Raw genomic sequence first — 19,024 nt, 5'->3', positions numbered from 1 at the left:
TCCTAATTTTGTACTGCCTCTGACAGTGACACTGTACTTTGACTTTTATTGTAATGCGCCAGGCAATAAATTCCCCTTGGAGTGCAGTGCTGAGAGAAAAGTTTTCTCCTAAAAGCCTTAGTGTTCGCTTGTATTAGACAATAAGTAGTTTATAAATCATACTGCTGCTTTTCTTTTTGTTTCTGTGTCACTGTGAACCTCAGAGCTGGTGTAAATATCTTTAGCCCAAGATTCTGATATTATTGCGATCTAAAGCTTTTGATGTTTTTATTGTTTAAAAATGCATATATTTTTTTTTTTTAAAAACTAGCAAGTCTTTTTGAAAGTAGACAGGATGTAAACAATAAAATACTGGTGTTATATTAATAAAATAAAATTGGTTAATTTATTTTTCAAAATTTTATTTCTGCAGCCTGCGATTGGCCGATCAACATGATCGATTCATTTATTAAAAAAAAAAACAACTTGGCTCAGCCCTCTGACTTTTAGTATTTTAAAACATTTTTGATGTCTTAGTAATGAGCCCAAAAGCTTATTAGTTTATCCTTTTTACATAGTGAGTCTTTCTCTTTGTCTTCAAAGTGAAAGTATTTTCTTCCCTTTGGAGTAAATAGAGAAAGAATAGCTTTAGGTAAATATTTTTGGTGAAAGATAACATTGTTCTTAATTTTCTGGTTGCCTCTTGCTGGATAATATTATATTTAAAAATTATATTTAAAAATAGAAAGTTAAAAATATATTACTTAGGTTCTTCTTTTTTGTTCTTATAGCCTCTAAAACCTATATGAAAACCTTTAATTTCTAATTATTCATCACTTGATTAAAAAATAGTGTAATGCAGTCCTACTTGACAAGCTACATTTCCCCAATTTTCTAGTTCTCTCTTCATTGTACATATTTAAAGGTGTAGCAGTATGTGAGATTTGCATCTATAATAGTACTTTGAAATTTTTAATCTTTGAAATTTCTAGAACTCTAAGCTAAACATTTAGATCATGGTTCATTTATTAATTGTAAATACTTCCTTTGAAAATACTTAAAATTTTGTCTTTAAAAAACAGATTTAGATAATCTTTAATAGATATGTTTTCTTAGTAGTGATGTTATTTACAATTTGTAAACATTTTTGTTATTACCAAAGCTATAGGTTTTTAAGCTTTTATGGAAATTACCAATGAATAGTTGGAAATAATTAACTATAAAGTTGGAGATAGATACTTTTACTTAATTTCAGATTTGAGGACAAATCTGCATTTAACAAAATCATTTTTAGTTAAATCAGATTCAGTTTGAAGACCAGTGGAAACAGAGTAGATAAAACAAGCTTACTTGTAGTAGTTTTAGAATAGATTATATTAACAACTTTTAAAAACCAGCTGTTTGGAGCACTGTTTAGGTGCTAAAGGGTAATAGAGAAGAATTATCTGAAGTAACTTTGAAGAAAATTAGATTGACTTTTAAAAAAAACTTGTGGAAGTAATAATCATGATGTCCAGAGTTTAGTCAAGGAAAAGATACCTGGGTCCAACATCATCAAACCCTGCCTTCCATCTGCCTGTTCCTAGTCTCATTTCAGAGAATGTAAAACTGTCTACCATGGCCACTAATAGGAACTGTTGAAATGCCACTTCAAGGTTCATTTAGCTGTTCTCAGCTCACTGTTGGGAACTGAATGCTAGAGCATCTAGTTTGAAAATAAAAAGACTCTAATGAGTTGGAGGTCTTTATGTGCCTAGTATTCTTGGCAGTGATTAACAGTAGGGGGTGTACAGAAGGTCAAAAGCTCTTCTTTTTAGAGGTCAGCAGAACATCCCCATCTGATAAGATTAAACTAATGTGGCTTTTGGTGTTAATATCTAAAGCAGCGGGTTGCTGCAGTGTGTTTGGGATGGTAGTTGTGGCTTTGAGAGATTATGAAAAAAGAACTGACATGTGAACTCTTTAATGAAAAAATGTTGGATTCAGATATGTAGCATTTACCTTTCTTTCTTACAAGCATTTGAAACTGCTTTTTGTTTCTAAAATATTTTGCATAAGTTTGTTTGCTATTGTATGAGATTTTTTTCCTCAAATAATTATATATGTTATTAAGTATTTTTTTCCTTCTCTATTTTTCTTTTTGTGCTGTTTTAAGTGCTAAAGATTGTTTGAGGTAAATCATTCTGAAACTGAGGCTAATCTATGATTTTCAAATTTTGGTACATAAATATGGTTAATATATTTATGTTCACTCCATAGTTTTCTGATTATTTTACTGGATATTTCAATGGACAGTATTGGCTTTGGTGGATATTTCTTGTACTTGGTAAGTTTATTCTTAATGCATTTCAGTTTGATTAATTTACATTTAGTTTAACTTTGATATTTCCTAAAATTGTAAGATGTAAATACATTGTGTTGCAACTTACGTGGAATTAATTTTTCAACTATAAAATTCTCATATCCAAACACTTATATCATCTCAGCTATTTAAATAATTCTACATAGCATTCTAGATTTCTGATTTAAAATCCAGAGCCTGTCAATGTAAAGAATCAATGGTTGAATGATAAGTGAATACTACAAAACTTGAAAATCCTAAGATGATTAAAAAATAATTGTTTTCAGCATTTATTTTGGAAAATATACATGCATAATTTCTTTTAATGATCATAGGAGATGTTGAAAGTAGGATAGTTGAATGTTTTATCTATTCTGTTATTTTTGGATCATTGAAACATTCGTTTTATACTTTTGAAATGTACCCTGAGTTAATCATTAATCAGCCAGGCGTAAGGAAAGGCTTCATGTCTAATGATCACAGACTTCTGTTGAGTTTTCTTTGTACAAAGCATGTCTTTTTATTAACATGGATGAATTTTATGGATTTCCAATTTTTATTCCCTTGTGTTTTTCACTTTAGATGTATGATACTTAAGTTAACCTTAAAGTCACATTGTACCTTTAATCCACATTTCAAATTTGTTTACTGACATGAAGAATACATTTTGTCTCTACTTAGATTTAAAAGCCCACATTTCTCCAGTAACATAATTGTAGCAGAAAATAATAGCATTTCAGTAGGTGGCAGTGTTCTCCTTGAATTTTTATTTAGTCCTGCTTTTGGATCTTTAGGATCTTTTGGGAAACAGATTCTTAGTGGTCAGTTAAGGTCACTGAAGATCCTGGATTTTTTCTCTAATAATTATAGTGAAATTATTCTAGTGTTGTGATTTTCTTGGGAAGTCAGACTCATACAAGGGTTTAGCCAATTTTTTGTATTGTTAATTGTGTTCTGACTGCCTGAATTCTGTGCTCGTTTATTTTCTTACTTAAAAATGAAAAAATGTATAAAGTCTATTAGGTATTTAAGCATGTTAAGTGAGCCTATCTGCTTATAAATATTATTAAGCGATTGAGGAGTCTTAGGAAGACAACTGTGGGGCAGAGTGAAATGCGGAGGGCAACCCCGGTTCCACATCAGAGCCATAATCTAGCATTCAGGGGGAATGTGAAAATTTAATCAATGAAAAAAATGTTGCTCTCACATGTACTCCAAAGAATGTTGAGCACATTGTAGAACGCTGGGCAGTGATAGCCGCTGAGTGAGTGGTTTCTAGATATGAATTGGGTTATTTTAAAAAATGCCTTAGCAGAACATGCCTGTCGTAGAAACAGCAGCTTCTTAGACAAAAGAAGGAATTTCACAAATAATTTTAGTTTACATTTTTCAGTAATACTTTTACATTTGTATCACAATACCATTATCTTTGAACAGCATCTGGAAGGGCATGAGGGTGGAATTCAGAGTGGGAGTCACAAATGGAAGGAGTTAGGATGTGGGAAGCAGCTGGGATCAGAGTTAGCTGAAATTTATACCCCTTGTTTAAGACATTGGTATCTCCCTTCTATCTTTCCTCTCTAATTTATTATAACCATGAGTCTTCTTTTAGTGCTTCAATTACTGTCTTGGAGTTGGGGTACAAATTTAGTTTGGGACTTTGCATTTTAAATTGACAGACTCTTCCTCCTGTTGAGGGGAGTTGCACGCATACATGTCTTCTGTTTTTGTTTTTGCTCCCCACCATTACCTGGTTAAAAATTTACTGGAGTTAATAAATGTTTCCCTTAAAATTATATGCTTAAGTATTTCAAAGACTTAACTCTACTAATAGTGGTAATGCTTCCTATACTTAGCTAATATTTTTCATTTGAAGCATTTCACAGGTGTCATTTTATTAATTATTAAAGATACCTATGATGTAAATGGTTATTATTTTAAAATACTGTTTTACAGAGGAGAACACTGAGATAGATATGATATATCCCAAATCATTTAAGAAATGACTAGAGTGGCTGCTTCCCAAGTCGTCTTTCCTGATTCTTCTTATCTTAATTTTTATTATAAATTAGTCTTTTACTATTACTTGAAAATAAGAACGAATAATTAAAATTATTTACATAATGCACGTATCTTCAAATACAGATTTCACAGATGACAGGCACTTGATATTGCTAGACTGGCTTATTGGTTTTATCCCACAGTTGTCAACAGTTGTCAGCAATTACATGCTTGTATTCTCTCTTGAATACTTTATATCAGTAAATATGTCTTAGTTTGCTTACTAGTTATAGTTATTGAAAAGTTTGGTGTAAAGTGGGTTTTCTATGAGTTGAATTAATTAAAAGGCATTAGATAACTTGCTTTTTAAAGAAATCATTTAATAAGTGCATGTTTTTTGTAATTCTGGATTTTCATGGCTGGATTGGCTTTACTTCAGTTTGTACTTTAAGGTAGATACATTGAGGGTTAACAAATTGGAAGAATTTTTGGGTGGCAGTAAAATTTTATTATATTTCTTTATGATAGAGTTATCATTATAGTGTAAAATATATTATGGAATGAATGGAACCCTACAGATTAAATTCCTTAAACCAGGAGGATCTTCTTTATAATTGTCTATTTTAAATTTATCATACCCCCTCTCTATATAAGAATATAATGTATCTGTATTATTTCAACTTTCTTAGGCCTGCTTCTTTTCTTCAGAGGATTCGTTAATTATCTAAAAGTCAGAAACATGTCTGAAAGTATGGCAGCTGCTCATAGAGCAAGATATTTCTTCTTATTATAGAGGTAAGAAGTATTAGTATGTTAACTCTGTGTATTCCCTTTATGTATTCAAATTCACCAGATGCGTATTAAATGCTTAATGTGTACTCATATTGTTTACTTAAATTTGGTATATTTAATATGTTTTTATACTGTTAATCAGCTTACTGAAATTTCATAAGTTGTGAACTTTTTAAGATAACAGATTTTTAAAATTGAATTTCGTAAATTTTAATTTTTTTATTATGAATAAACTGAAACTTTAAATCAGATTTTTTAAACCTCTTTTTTAAGACTGACCACAAGATGTATATACAGTAACCACCAGCACAAAATTTGAAGGCTTGAAAAACAAAATGTGACAAAGCACTTAACGGGAAGGGATGGGCATTTTGCATAAAACAATGTGAAATCCACATAGACATCTGGTGAAAAAAAAATAAAAAACAAATCTGTGATCGAAAAGCAATTTGCTATGCAGTGTTCTTAAACTGGAGGAAGGAGTAAAAGTTGTGTGAAGAAAACAGAAGCTCTGTTATTTTTTTTTTAAATATGTGCCAGTTTATATCAATAATAAAGGCTAAAACTTGAATAAATGGTGATAGAAAGAAATGAGCAGAGGTTGTCTTAGGAGTTATCCAGTGAGTTTCTGGATATAGTGTATATATTAATAGTGTTTATTTATTGTGCAGCTAGTAATGTCTGCACATGAAGAGACCTCATATCTCTATTCTTTATGTTATTTTTAAAGCAAGTACCTTATATTTTATAAATGATTTGAACTTTTGAAGTATTTGGACTGCATAAGCACAGTGTCAACTAAAACACTTGACTTCTGGATGTATCTACAAGTACAAAATGTTTCCAGGTTACTATAATTAAATATTCTTTTTATAAATAAATTGTATGGTTTGTGATTTGGTTGCTTAAATTTTAATTATAACTTATATGAGTTTTACATAAGCTAACAGAATTTACTTATTTCTGCAGAAGAGTACAATGAATACAAATGTATTTATGGGTCATATTAAAGTACCGTTTTAAATGTTCCATTGAGGTTTTTTCCTCCCCCTAGAAGATGTCACATTTTCTCTTTAACCAGTAAAATGTCTTTGCAAGCAGTAACATTAAGAGTTTGTCAGTATTAACTGTAAGATAAAAAGCAAAGTCATTTTACTAATTTAAATGGTATTCTGTGAGTATTCAATGTGATTGTCTTGTTTGCATTTTCAAGAGTCTAAAATATAATGTAAATATTTTCTAGATAGTCTCCTATGGAAGCTTAAATTTTAGAATATATTCTGATTATGTGCTACTTTATGTCATCTTTATCAAAAGAACATTATATATATACTTGATGTAATACTGCTATAAAATGGGTTTTATTGTACTATCATTTAGACAGTTGAAATTTAATACATTTTAAGACTAATTCTTTCTTTGTCCCTAGACTGCATCCACCAGACATTCCTTTCTTATACCAATGTGAAATTTCCAGATCATCTGTAAACCTACAACTTTAATAGGATAGAAGACTACTAAAAACAGAAGACAAATCAGTGAAGAAAAGACAGAGCTTCACAATTGAATGGCAGGGTGGTTTATGCTTAAAAACCATTTCTGTTCATTCTCTTAAATATTTATATTTCATTTGTTTTGCACATTTGCATATGTGCCCATTTAAAAGATTTGCGTATACTTGAAAGAAATCATAAAGTTGTAGCAGTCAAGTCCAATCACATTTGGTTAATCAGTGTTTGAAATAATTGAAAGAGTTGAGTGATAAACAGTCTTCCAGCATGAAATGCCATTGACTTCTGGCCTGACATTTAGTATAATAAAAATAACCATGTCAAATGCTTTAGTTTCTGGCTCTTAGATTCATCTAGTAACTCCACACATGAAACATCCTTTGTTATATATAAAGTTTTTTGAAACCCGCAGTGTTGATTGTTAGAAAGGCTTTGTCAGATTTTTGAACATGGTATTTATATCATTGTTTAGCAAAACTCTTTCTGTAAATAACCATGCATAAATTACCTTCTGCATTGTTTTCTTAGAAATTGTGTCTAGATATTTTTTCATTAATTTTAAATTAAGTGAACTTAATATATAGAGAAAATTTGGGTGTTAAAGATAGATTGTTTTAGCTCAAATTTTAAGAAAATGTGGGTGTTCAACATGTCCTTTATAAGAAAAAAAATTTTTTTAAGGGACTTGCCGGTTTTAGGGGTTCTCAAATGAGAAGCTTGGTTTTTAGCATTGCCCATCTTAGAGATTCTTGCAGGAAGCGATTGTATTAGATATTATATTTATTTCATTTAAGACATTTTTGAAAATTTTCTGGTAAGATATTCTAATTTGCATTTACCTTTTAAAAAGCCAATAACAGTATCTTTCAACGTCATTGTAATAATTTTTTCTTTAGATGTTTAGTTTCTGAAACTTAGCAAATAAAAACTTGTACTATTAACAGCTTCTTGCTTTACGATTGTGGAAATAACTTGTGAAAATCATATCCTGAATTGAGATATGCGAAATATCTGTTTTCAAGTTATGGAAACATGTCTGTGGGATATGGGGGTGTGAGGTGTGTATGTGTGTTGTGAGTGTATGAGTGTATGTGACCATTGTTACAACTGGAATCTACTTTACATTCATAAGCTACTACATTTTGCAAATCATTTTATGTCTTATTTGTTTTCTTTTCAGTTATATCTTTGCTTTTGAATGCCAACATTAAAAATTCTGGGAATTATATCATCTTTTAAACTTAAATCATTTAATACATCTATATAGAGCATATAAAATTGCTTGTTTATTATTAGACACTACTACTAAAAGATACATCTAAAACTATTCAGGGACATTTTTCCATTTCTGAAAAAATAAAATTTATTATGCTTTATAACTTCTTTTGTATTTCTCTGTATTTTCTGATTTATTTCATTGTCTTTGGTAAATAAAACATGCAGCTTTGTTTTGCTAATTGAGCCTCCTATTTTTTGTTTCCCCACATTCATTCTCCTCCCCTGCATAGAATTTTATGGTGGATTTAAAGTACCTGTGTTGTACCCCTTGAAGTAAAACAATAGCGTGGGGTAAAGAAAACAAAATATTTAATTTAGTTGTCTGATTTGTAAATTAATTAAAATTTGAATATACTTATAAAAAATGTAAACTCATGCTAGATCTCTTCATCTCATTAGCTTCCTATGGACCTATACTTTGTTCTTCGTAATAGTTTTTAAATGAAATTAAGCTATGATGACACGGTAATTTTAAATTACTAAATCAGCTATCAACACATCAATTTATTAAAATTTTATTTTAGTTTTTGTGGTATTTATACTTGGTTTCTGAATATGAATGTGTCACTTTTGATCAACATCAAAACTTTACTTTTTGTTTTGATTTTATTTCCTCCAAATCTGCAAGAATTAACTGTGCATGTTACCTAATCCTTCATAATTGTTGCAATTCAATGGTAGCCTTAAATCTCATCATTCAATCAGGGATGTCAGAATATTATTTTAAAAAACTTAACATTCCCTTCCAGATTTATCAAACCCTGCATACTTTCCCTCATTTCCTGTGAGCTTGGACAGAACAGCTGCTGTTGTGTTTTGGGGACACTTAATCACCTTTACACTTCACATTAAAGATTGAAAATCAAAATCTTTGTTAGGATGTCTAAACGATTTTTGAATGTGAACTGGGGCTTGGGAGTTAATGCAAAAGTTTATTAAATTATTTCTGTTGTATATGAATAAGCGAATTATGGCCAGGAAAATCCATTTTTGTGTCTTTATGAAATAAACTGAATTTAAGGTAAAAATACATTTTTCTATATAGTATGTTCAGGATAGATTGTAGAAATTTAAAATTGATAGACAAATCTTACCATTCAGTTAAAATGAAAATCTCTGTTTAACAGAAAAAATATTAATCTCTACCCTTTTATCTTGAGTCTGTAAGATATATCCCATGCCTTTGAGGTTGTTCATAAATTTTAATCTGTTAAAACAATAATCGCTAATATTTCCAGCAAAACCTCTCATAACAGGAAAAGTGGAGTCCAAAAAGTCCTATTGGGGAAAGATTCAGGGTTCCTTAATTTAACTTAATTTTTTTTCAACTGTTCTATACTGTCCCCAAAAGCAGAAAAGTAACGATAATGCATCTGATAGTGTTTGTAACTAGAGTGGCATATAGCCTTAGTTTGCTGGGACAGTCCTGGTTATTCTGTTTTTTCAGCTTAAATAGTGCCTCCTCTCTCAAAAGTGTCCTAATTTGGAGGATAAATTATGTATGATCATATATATATATAATATACATCTGTACACTGTACTGAGAAGTGACTGCCCAAGCCCATTGCCCTTTGAGAGAAGGAACTGGAGTATTAGGGCAGGAACCAGTTTGTGTTGTCACAGCCTTTCCTAAAAGCCAGCCATTTGTTTGGCCTGTAGATCATTGCATAGTATCTTCTTTTTTTTAATAAAAGTTGTATTGGAATGCTTGCAGCTTACGGTAAATGGTAAACAATGAGCTTTTATATTTTTAAACTGCTGTTAAATGTTATTTTAATTGTTATTTAATTCTTCAAAGTCGTATGAAATGTTAGTGTAGTATTTTTTAAAACCTCATTCTTGATAAAGTTCAACTGTCAGATGATAATGTGCCATTTAGTATTATAGGAATATCTTTGCTCATATATAAAACATGCTGACGTGTTTTACTTGTTAATAAAGTTTTATAGATGTGGAAATGTGAACCTGTGATGCATCCTTTTGAAAATCAGTTTAAGATCCACAATATATTATCATCACCTTGGCCTCACAAAATGTCTATATGGTAGACCTCATGGAGATGAAAGCAGCTGGTGTGGAATTAGGTTGGAGTGTGGAACATCATTTAACTTGTCAGTAATTTGTATGTTAGGAGATAAATTACAGTTTCATTTTAATGCAAAAAAATCAGCTTTATGAAAATAATTTATGTTCATTTCTACATTGCAAAAGATCACCATATGTCAGACCTGCTTATGGGCTTGTATTCTTATTTGGGACATATGACCTAAAGTGCAAAAACTTGCCTCAAGTTATTTAGAAAAAAGAAATCAAAAAGTTCATTCCCTACTTCATAAAAGTTAAAAAGAAAATGTTTATTTTGAATTCAACATGTTTGCTTGTTTTAACTTTTCCTGATGTTTTCAGCTTAGCTTTCATTTGTTTGTTTTTGTTTTGAGACATTGAGCTACCTGCTTCTAAAAAACCCTCTTGATTTTCATGAAAACCATTAAAAAAAATCCGGTAGCTAAACAGAGAAGAGATAGAGTCTGACCTCTTTAACAGCTGAGGTTATAACAAGGCGAAATCACACACTTCCTGTTCGTAGAATCTTAGACGTTGTTTTCCTATCTCACACTTGCAAAAAGAACCATTATATTCCTTTTCCACTCCTTTTATGTTTGTTTTAATTAAATCAACATTTTACCTTCAGTGACACAAGAAGAGGGGGGTATAGTCTATCCATCCTTAGAGCATGGTTTATTTTTTTCTTTTACCTTTACCAGAAGCATAGCAAGATCAGCAAGTACAAAAGTGCCCAAAGCTCAGAAGAAATCTGGAGGGCAGCCTCTGCCCTCAGAATATGAAAAGTAGCAAATAACCTTGTTGAAAAGTATGAACTCTTCAGAGGTACAAGAACAGTACTTGTGCATAAATCCCTAGTGTGGAAATACATTTATTATTCCTTTCTCGTTAAGCTTAGTTTATCAGCCATCTGAATTCCTACATACGTGATTTGGTTTGGCTATGCAAACTATGGGATTTGGGCTCTAAAATTTTAATTCCTATTTTATTCATTCAGAGATAAGACAAAGATTCTTAGTTGCTAACAAGCATTGGTGACTATTGGTGACATTCTAATATAATAGGTGGTGATGGAATAAGTGTGAAGTATCACTTCCTAAATCCAGATTTTTAAAATGATGAGCAGACTATAAAAACGTATGTAGCATCAGTTCACTGAGAGTTATGAACTTTTAAAAGACATCTGAGTCTTACATTTCTCTAATCCTGTGGGATCTCCAGGGATGAATTCTTGATGGAATGATTCTTAGGACCTCTCTCTAGAGCTGTGATTGTTCTTCAATATGGCACATTATTATCAACTGGGAGTTTTTGGGAAATTAACATTCCAGCTTCAATTTCAAGAGGTTCCAATGCGATACATCTGCCCCATGACAGCATGTTTCCTTCCCATAGTTTGAAGTTCTTGGATTTTGGTCTAGTAGTATTGCTGATTCCTTGTGTCTGCTCTTATCTAGCTCCTTGTTTACACGCGATAGAAGGTTACAGGTGTTAGGATCAATGTATCAGTTAGACTTTTTGCAGGGAAAGGAAAAGGCACATAAAACAGATCTTAAAGGGTTAATGAGCGTTTCTTGACTTCTTGCTTTGTGACCTCTCTGAATGAAAGCCCTTCTGGTTTTCATGCCTTTATACACACAACATGGTTCTGCAGGGCTGTTATCACCAGGGCGGTCTGGGACCTTGTGACAGAATGGAACTGTTTGTGCTGAGAAGGCAGTTCTTTTCTCCATAATCCTGTAAAGCAAGCAGAATTGGATTAATTATCATACAGTTGATTTTTCTTGCCTCAAAAAAATACAATTTCTTGCCACCAGCATCTTTGCTTCTCTGTCCTTGAGGAGCCTTTGGATTATTAAGAGGCGTCTTTGTGTAACAGAAAGACTAGGTTTTGGACCCAGATAAAACTTGGACTCAAATATCGACTCTCACGCAAATCCAGGCAATTTGCTTAACCAAAGCCTCAGTTTCCTCACCTGTTTGTTGGGACGCACAATATGTACCTGAGGATTAGGTGAGATTTATACGAAAGAAAAAGGTAGGCATTATTAAATCTTTGCTCAGTGTGTTTCCTGACCAGGCTGCCTATTAGTGTTAGTAGATGCCTCCAGGACGTGAAATAAACCCTTGCCTGATGTGGGCATTGTATCTGCCATTCCTTTTGAAGAGGGTGATTATAATAGGATCATGTTGGCCTAGTACTGGCTCCTTATATCTTCTCTGCGGCAAGTGGAATTAAAGCACAGGTTGCTAGATGACAGTTGATTTTAAGGGACACAATCACGCAAGAGGGGAAGGGACTTTCCCATTTACCAAGCAATAAAGCACTCCAGGTGGTGGGGTGTGAGGAAGATAACACAGACCTCTCCAGGCTGAAGCTTGGAGGCCCCGGAGGCCAGCGGCTGGGTCTCACTGTGAATTGATCAGATGATGCTACTTTAGAGTTGGTGACATTGTTTTTTGCTCAGGGAGCCAGTGCCCTGAAATCCTGGTTGGGAAGTGATCAGAAAAAAAGTTGATGGGCAGGTTGTTTCTGATTCTAGGATAAATTACTTCATTAGCTTTCTCTTATAATCATGGGTTCTTTTTTTTTTTTTTTTTTGTGAGGAAGATCAACCCTGAGCTAACATCAATGCCAATCCTCTTTTTTTTTTGCTGAGAAAGACCAGCCTTGAGCTAACAGCTATTGCCAATCCTCCTCCTTTTTTTTTTTTCCCTTTTTCTCCCCAAAGCCCCGGTAGATAGTTGTATGTCATAGTTGTACATCCTTCTAGTTGCTGTATGTGGGACGCTGCCTCAGCATGGCCAAACAAGCAGTGCGTCGGTGCAAGCGCCCGGGATCCAAACCCGGGCTGCCAGTAGCGGAGCTTGCTCACTTAACTGCTAAGTCACGGGGCCGGCCCCTTAATTATGGGTTCTTAATCTTGGATTTATTTTCAAAAATATCTATTACTTCGAGAGGCTGGCCTGGTGGTGTAGTGGTTAAGATCTCATGCTCCACTTCAGTGGCCCGGGGTTCGCAGGTTCCAATCCTGGGCTTGGACCAACACACTGCTCATCAAGCCATGCTATGGTGGCGTCCCACATACAAAATAGAAGAAGATTGGCAATAGATGTTGTTAGCTCAGGGCCAATCTTCCTCACCAAAAAAAAAAAAAAAAAGTCTATTACTTCGAAAGGGAAATACTTAGATGGGAGTTAAGTCCCCTAGACTCTACTCTGATCATAATTGGGGTCAATTAAATATTTTTGAGTGCCCGTTTATAGTTCTTGAAGGGATGATGCTATTGCCTCTACATGAAATCCATCTCCTACCCTTGTCCTCTTTCCACCTTCTTCAAAAAGAGCTTATTGGGCAGGCTCTCTCTCTCAACCTCTGATTCTGGTCCTCTTGGTTCCCATAGCCCTATGTATTGTTTCTGTCAAGGCACTTATGACACTGCAGTGTCATTATTGATTTTTGTGTTGCTATCCTCAATGGTAGATATTATATCTTATTCAGCATTGCCTGCCTCCCCAGCCTAGCACAGGGCTCAATAAATTGAATGAATGGATGGATGCGTTGGAGGGGATGGCTGCTAGTGCCAGGCTGTGTGTGTGTACTAGCATACATAAAATGCTTTCTGTCCTTTAACTCAGAGTCTAATGGAGGAAGATTTATAAACAGGAAAATGTGCTAATATAAGGTAGGAACAAAAGTCATGGGTCCAAGCCATTGATCTCTGGGAGAACCAGGGCCCCCTTCACTATAGAGGTGACACTGGAACTAGATCTTAAAAAATAGAGTTGTGCAAGTATGTTTAAACCTTTCATAAACATTTTGTGTTTTGCTATCTCTTGTGTCATGCTCTGCCTGCCTTGCTCCTCCTCAGAAGGAAGTAATCATCTTTCCAATTCTCACGACACTTCATCTGAGCCTCCTTATTATTCAACCACTTTCTGCTATGGGTCACAGTAATTTGCATTCACGCCTCATCACTTCTGCTTGAGGGCAGGATCCAGTACCTAGTGTAACTTCATAGCCTCCAATGTGTTTGGCACATAGTAAGTACCTTTGAAACATAAAGTCCGAGATTTTCCACATCACTGCGAGCCACTCACTTTGCCACTGCAGATATTACTAGCCTCAGAAGTCAACAGCGGTACAGGCACCCTCGTCTCCAAATACGCTGGTAAAAAAAGTATATAGAATACATTGTGATATCTCCTTTTCACATAGCTCCCAACTCCCTCTCCATTGCAAGAAGTAACTACTGTTAACTATTTATTATGTACTCTTTCAGACTTTTTCCACATACATTTTTTACTAGGATGGCCCTATGTTCTGCGATGTCATCATAACTTCTGATTTCATATAAAGGCGAGGTGATCTCAGGTACAACGTCTGAGATAACGTGCCTTTTTCTCTGTATTCTGGGAGACAACTCTCAGGGAAGAGTACTTTTTCTTCCTGCAAACGTAGTTTGTTTCTCCTGAGAAACCAAAGTTTCTTTTCTTGGTCCTTTAGTCTCTAGATGAAGGGTGACTTGTGGCTTCAAGGCCATTGAGAGCTGGGCTATTCCAGGATCTGATATTTGCAGTGCATAAATGTCCGGCTTTATGATCTTCTTATAGCTCCATTTTGGTTAGAAGTTCTCTGGAACCAGGTTGTTAGGAGGAAAGGAGTCGGGGTTGACAAGAATATAAAGACTGGATAGGTTTAGGGAAGACCAAAATGATTCTGGGTTTAAAATTAATTCTCTTGTTTCAGGAACAAAATTTTGTCCCAGAATGACAGTCACTGTTCCTTAGCTAAGCCAACAGACTTTAGAATCTCTTCTTTCCTCTTCCCAAATTCTTCCTGCCTTGAGCTCAAGTGTGACATCTGGAGCTAAAGCAGCTATCTTGTACCATTGAGGCAACAGTTGATAGACTAAGGATGAGGACTGGTAAGGAAGGAGGAGCCTTGATTTTGCTGACATCATGGAGCACCGCACCAGCCCTGGACCCACCCACCTTCCAACTTTTTGCTCAAAGAGAAAAATAATTGCCTAGTTATTGTTAGTCAGGTTTTTTTAAACTGATATTTAAGAGCAATCCAAACTGATACACAGGCATAACCATCCATTTCCCTAAAATTGACAGGAGAGCTACTCAGGCCATCCGAAGCCACCAACATGAAAAAGGAGTCACAACTCTTACCTCCCCCTGGGGGTTACTGACAGCTCAGGCTCCTTGCACTTGATTTATTGATTGTCAATCAACTCACTGCAGCAGCAGTGTGTAAGCAGTGGGTTTATATCTGCTTTACTCCCACCCCTTCATTCACTTCATTCTCCAACTGGGAGTCCCACAGAGCGACTAACTTTCCAACAACTGCTTCTAGAGCTGGACTTAGTGAAAATGTTAGCAGCCACAACTCAACCACTCTCTCAAAGATCATTCAACGCTATCCACACTGTCCATCAACAAAACTTTGCCAAGGAAAGCAGGTGCCACTTTCAAATCTCTGCTTGGTAACACAACAAATGAGAAGGGCCCGGGTGAAATAGGCATTCTGTCTTATAATGATCCAGCTCCCAGTTTCATGATCTTGGTTTTTATTTTTAGAAATGAAACTGTCTGCTTCTTCTTTTGAGCCAAGGAGGATTCTAGGTAAAGACCTTGCTGCTCATATAGGCCAAAAGGACACCCACAATCTTCACTTCCACCTGCCCTGAGTTCTGCCCTCCGGTCTAGTGCAGGATAAATGACTCTGAGAGTCATTGGTGTCCACACCAGGAGAGCCTTGCACAGACACTCCCCTGTAATGTGTCTGCAGTGATGACTACAGCTTTGAGGGCTGCTTCACACTCCCCATTAATATTGGTTAGAAATACATGTTTCCCCTCTTCAAACTCTATCCCCAGACAAAAATAATTTTTGCTCACAGCAGAGTTAAAGAAAGAAAATGTAAAGAAGTCCTACAGAAATAAATACATCTTCGCTGTTCAGGTTCCAGATTCGGAAATTGATTGCTCTCTCAACTCCGTGTAGCAGAACGCAGGGGAGATGTACGGAGAGTCTGGGACTGTTGACATCTACCTGTTAACACTGATTACTTCTTCCCTTCCTCTGCTCTCCCTTTCTTTTATTTGTTCCTACCTCCCTACTTCCTGCCCTTTCTTCCTTTATCCCCTCCTCCCTCTCTCACCATTTCTTTGCTAATATAAACCTAGTTTATCATTGTCTGAAGTCAACAGTAAAGGCCAAATATAAAAAAATGCTGGAAGAGAAATTACTTGTAATATGAGCTCCATCCTGTGTGTATTAACTTCAGCCATACGTCTACATTTCGCAAATCTCTGGGTCCTCAAATTCTAGGAAAATGTTTCCAATAATGCTAATATCTTACATGTTTGTGAACTAGAGATTTTTTTTAAAGGTTCAGTGTACTGTTGGAAGGTGGGGGTAAGTCCTCTACCACTTCTGATGTTTCCTCCATGTGGAGGGAATGAAATTAGTGTTAACTCCTGACCTCCCTCCCCCTCTTTATTAGCTCTTCCTCAGGGAAGTAATTTATTTGATGGGTAAATTTGAAATGTAAATACCTGGGTCTGCTCAGCTCGGCTTCTCTTCTTCCTCTGGGGAGCTAGCAGCTCACAGGAGTTCCAGTAGTGCTTTGTTCTCCGGCGTGAGCTGTGCTCTGCCTCTGCCCAGGGAAGCCAGCCACAATCCCGCACTACTTGGGAAGAGTACATCTTCCCAATTGTGGAGTTCATTTAACTATGCCCTCCAATCTAGTTTTAGCAGTAATAATAGTTTAGTTCTCTATATGCCACTCTTTTGTTTTATTACTTATTTATACACAACCCAGATGGAAAAGAGAAGTGCTTTATTGGGATCTTCAGAAACTCACAATATACATCCCGTTAGATCAGCTGTTGACTGGATGTCCCATTAGCCATCTTCAATATACATAACTCAAATGCAAGACTCTCTGAATTCTTATATTTGAAGTCTTTTAGAGGAGGATTTTTGGACAGATCCAGCAGGCAGAAAATCAGTAAGGACATAGTTGAACTCAACACCATCAATCAACCGGATATAATGGACATCTGTATACTACTTCATTCAACAACAGCAGAATACACATTTTTCTCCAGCTCACATGGAACAGTCACCAAAATAGATCACATTCTGGGCCGCAAAGAACACCTTAAAAAATTTGAAAGAATAGTAATCATACCATGTCTGTTCTCAGACCACAATAGAATTAAACTTGAAAGCAATAACAGAAAGATAACTGAAAAATCCCAAAATATGGGGAGTTTAAACAACACACTTCTTTTTATTTTTTTTATTATTTTTTATTTTTTCCCCCAAAGCCCCAGCAGATAGTTGTATGTCATAGCTGCACATCCTTCTAGTTGCTGTATGTGGGACACGGCCTCAGCATGGCCAGAGAAGCGGTGCATCAGTGCACGCCTGGGATCCGAACCCGGGCCGCCAGCAGCGGAGCGCACGCAATTAACCGCTAAGCCATGGGGCCAAACAACACACTTCTAAATAGCACATGGGCCAAAGAAGAAATCTCAAGAGAAATTTTAAAATATTTTGAATGAAATGAAAATGAAAACACACCTCATCAAAATTTGTCGCAAAATTTTGATGAAGGATATAGTGAAAGCAGGGTTTTTAGTTGTATATAGTGGGAGGCATCGGAAAAGTTATGTCTACTCCATCTTCCTAGAAGTGGGAGGCCCTAGATAAAATCCTTTAACCAGTTTTATTTTGCCTGGAACAAAAGCTGAAGAAACTATACCCTTATGAGATGACCACAATTTGCCCTCAAACTTCATTTAACTTCAAGCTCGAATGTTTTGCTTTCAAAGCAGTTCTGACCAAATATGTGAAAGTCCATCCTAGGTGGGATTGCGTTAAATCTATAGATCAAGTTGGGAAGAACTGAAATCTTGATAACATTGAGTCTTCCTATCCATGAACATGAAAAATCTCTCCATTTATTTAGTTCTTCTTTGATTTAATTCATCAGAGTTTTGTAATTTTTCTCACGTAGATCTTGTACATATTTTGTTAGATTTATACCTGAACACTACATAAAACAGACATAAGAAAAGGTGGAGAAGAAGACAGACCAGCTAGGGACCTTGGAACCCAGAGAAAAATGCGGGGGTGAGTTCCTTGAGTTTTCTTTGGCCTTGTATATCCCAGACATGGAGCTGAAGAAGCCAGCAACCCGGAAACGTCAAAGAACACAGACAAAAATAGCCCCCAGCAAAATGCTCTCTCTACCAAAGGACCAGGAAAGGGGCAATCAGAAAACTTTGAGACAATAACCACTCTACTAAACTATGGTCTCATCCGTACCTCCACCAACAAAGTGAGGAGCCTAGACTTCCACACTGGCCAGGCTGTAGCAAGGCGCCCCACTCTCCACTGGGGTGAGAAGGCCAAGTAGGGAGTTTGCACTCTGGTGTCAGAAGAGGCCTAGTGGGGAGTTAGGACTTTCGACATCAAGTGATAACAAGGCCACCCCTCCTCAGTGTCAGCAGACACCACGTGGGGAGCTGGAACGCCTTTCCCTCCTCAGCAGTAACAAGGAGACCCCTTCCTTGAGTGTCAGCGCAGGCTGGGTGAGGAGCCTGGACTTCCACTCCACTGGGCAGCAATGAAGCAGCAGGTCCTTTCCCTCGCCAGAGAAAGCCAGTTAAAGCAGGCTTAAATCAGATCTAGAGTCTCACAACATAATATGAAATGTCCAGGTTTCATTCAAAAATCACTAGTCATAACAAAGATTCAATCGTGCAGTTACTAAAATCTAAACCAGGAAAAAAATGTCAGGAAATGCTCATGGGACTGTTCAAGTAAGTAATCTTACAAGTAACTTAGACTGGAGAAAAATCCAAATGATTCCAGTCATTGGTTATGTCAATGTATTTTAAGAATGCTAATGGGGAGAAACAGGTAAAGCTTTATGATTATTAAGCTCTGATTTTGATGCTGGGCTGAACATGTAAAAGAGCCCTGGAGATGAGAGCTTGGAAGGAGAATGAAACGAGAGGAACAAGATTATCCA

The 19,024-nt window shown here is 35.5% G+C and overlaps 1 protein-coding gene across 1 annotated transcript in view; it reads left to right on the top strand.

Moving 5' to 3' along the window:
• The window catches only part of NDFIP2 (Nedd4 family interacting protein 2), a 65,387-nt gene extending 57,306 nt beyond the window's left edge, over nt 1–8,081 (top strand). The window contains exons 6-8 of the mRNA XM_004423100.3: nt 2,239–2,305; nt 5,011–5,116; nt 6,543–8,081. Of these exons, the coding sequence (XP_004423157.1) occupies nt 2,239–2,305; nt 5,011–5,114 (171 nt within the window). The 3' untranslated portion in view covers nt 5,115–5,116; nt 6,543–8,081. The remainder of the gene's footprint in view (nt 1–2,238; nt 2,306–5,010; nt 5,117–6,542) is intronic.
• The last annotated feature ends 10,943 nt before the right edge of the window (nt 8,082–19,024 follow it).

Source organism: Ceratotherium simum, chromosome 10 (genome assembly GCF_057802395.1).
Source record: "Ceratotherium simum simum isolate JZ-2026a chromosome 10, ASM5780239v1, whole genome shotgun sequence".
In the NCBI taxonomy this organism is placed as follows: domain Eukaryota; kingdom Metazoa; phylum Chordata; class Mammalia; order Perissodactyla; family Rhinocerotidae; genus Ceratotherium; species Ceratotherium simum.
The sequence above is the reverse complement of the archived record's forward strand: the minus strand, read 5'-3'. Positions and strand labels throughout refer to the sequence as shown.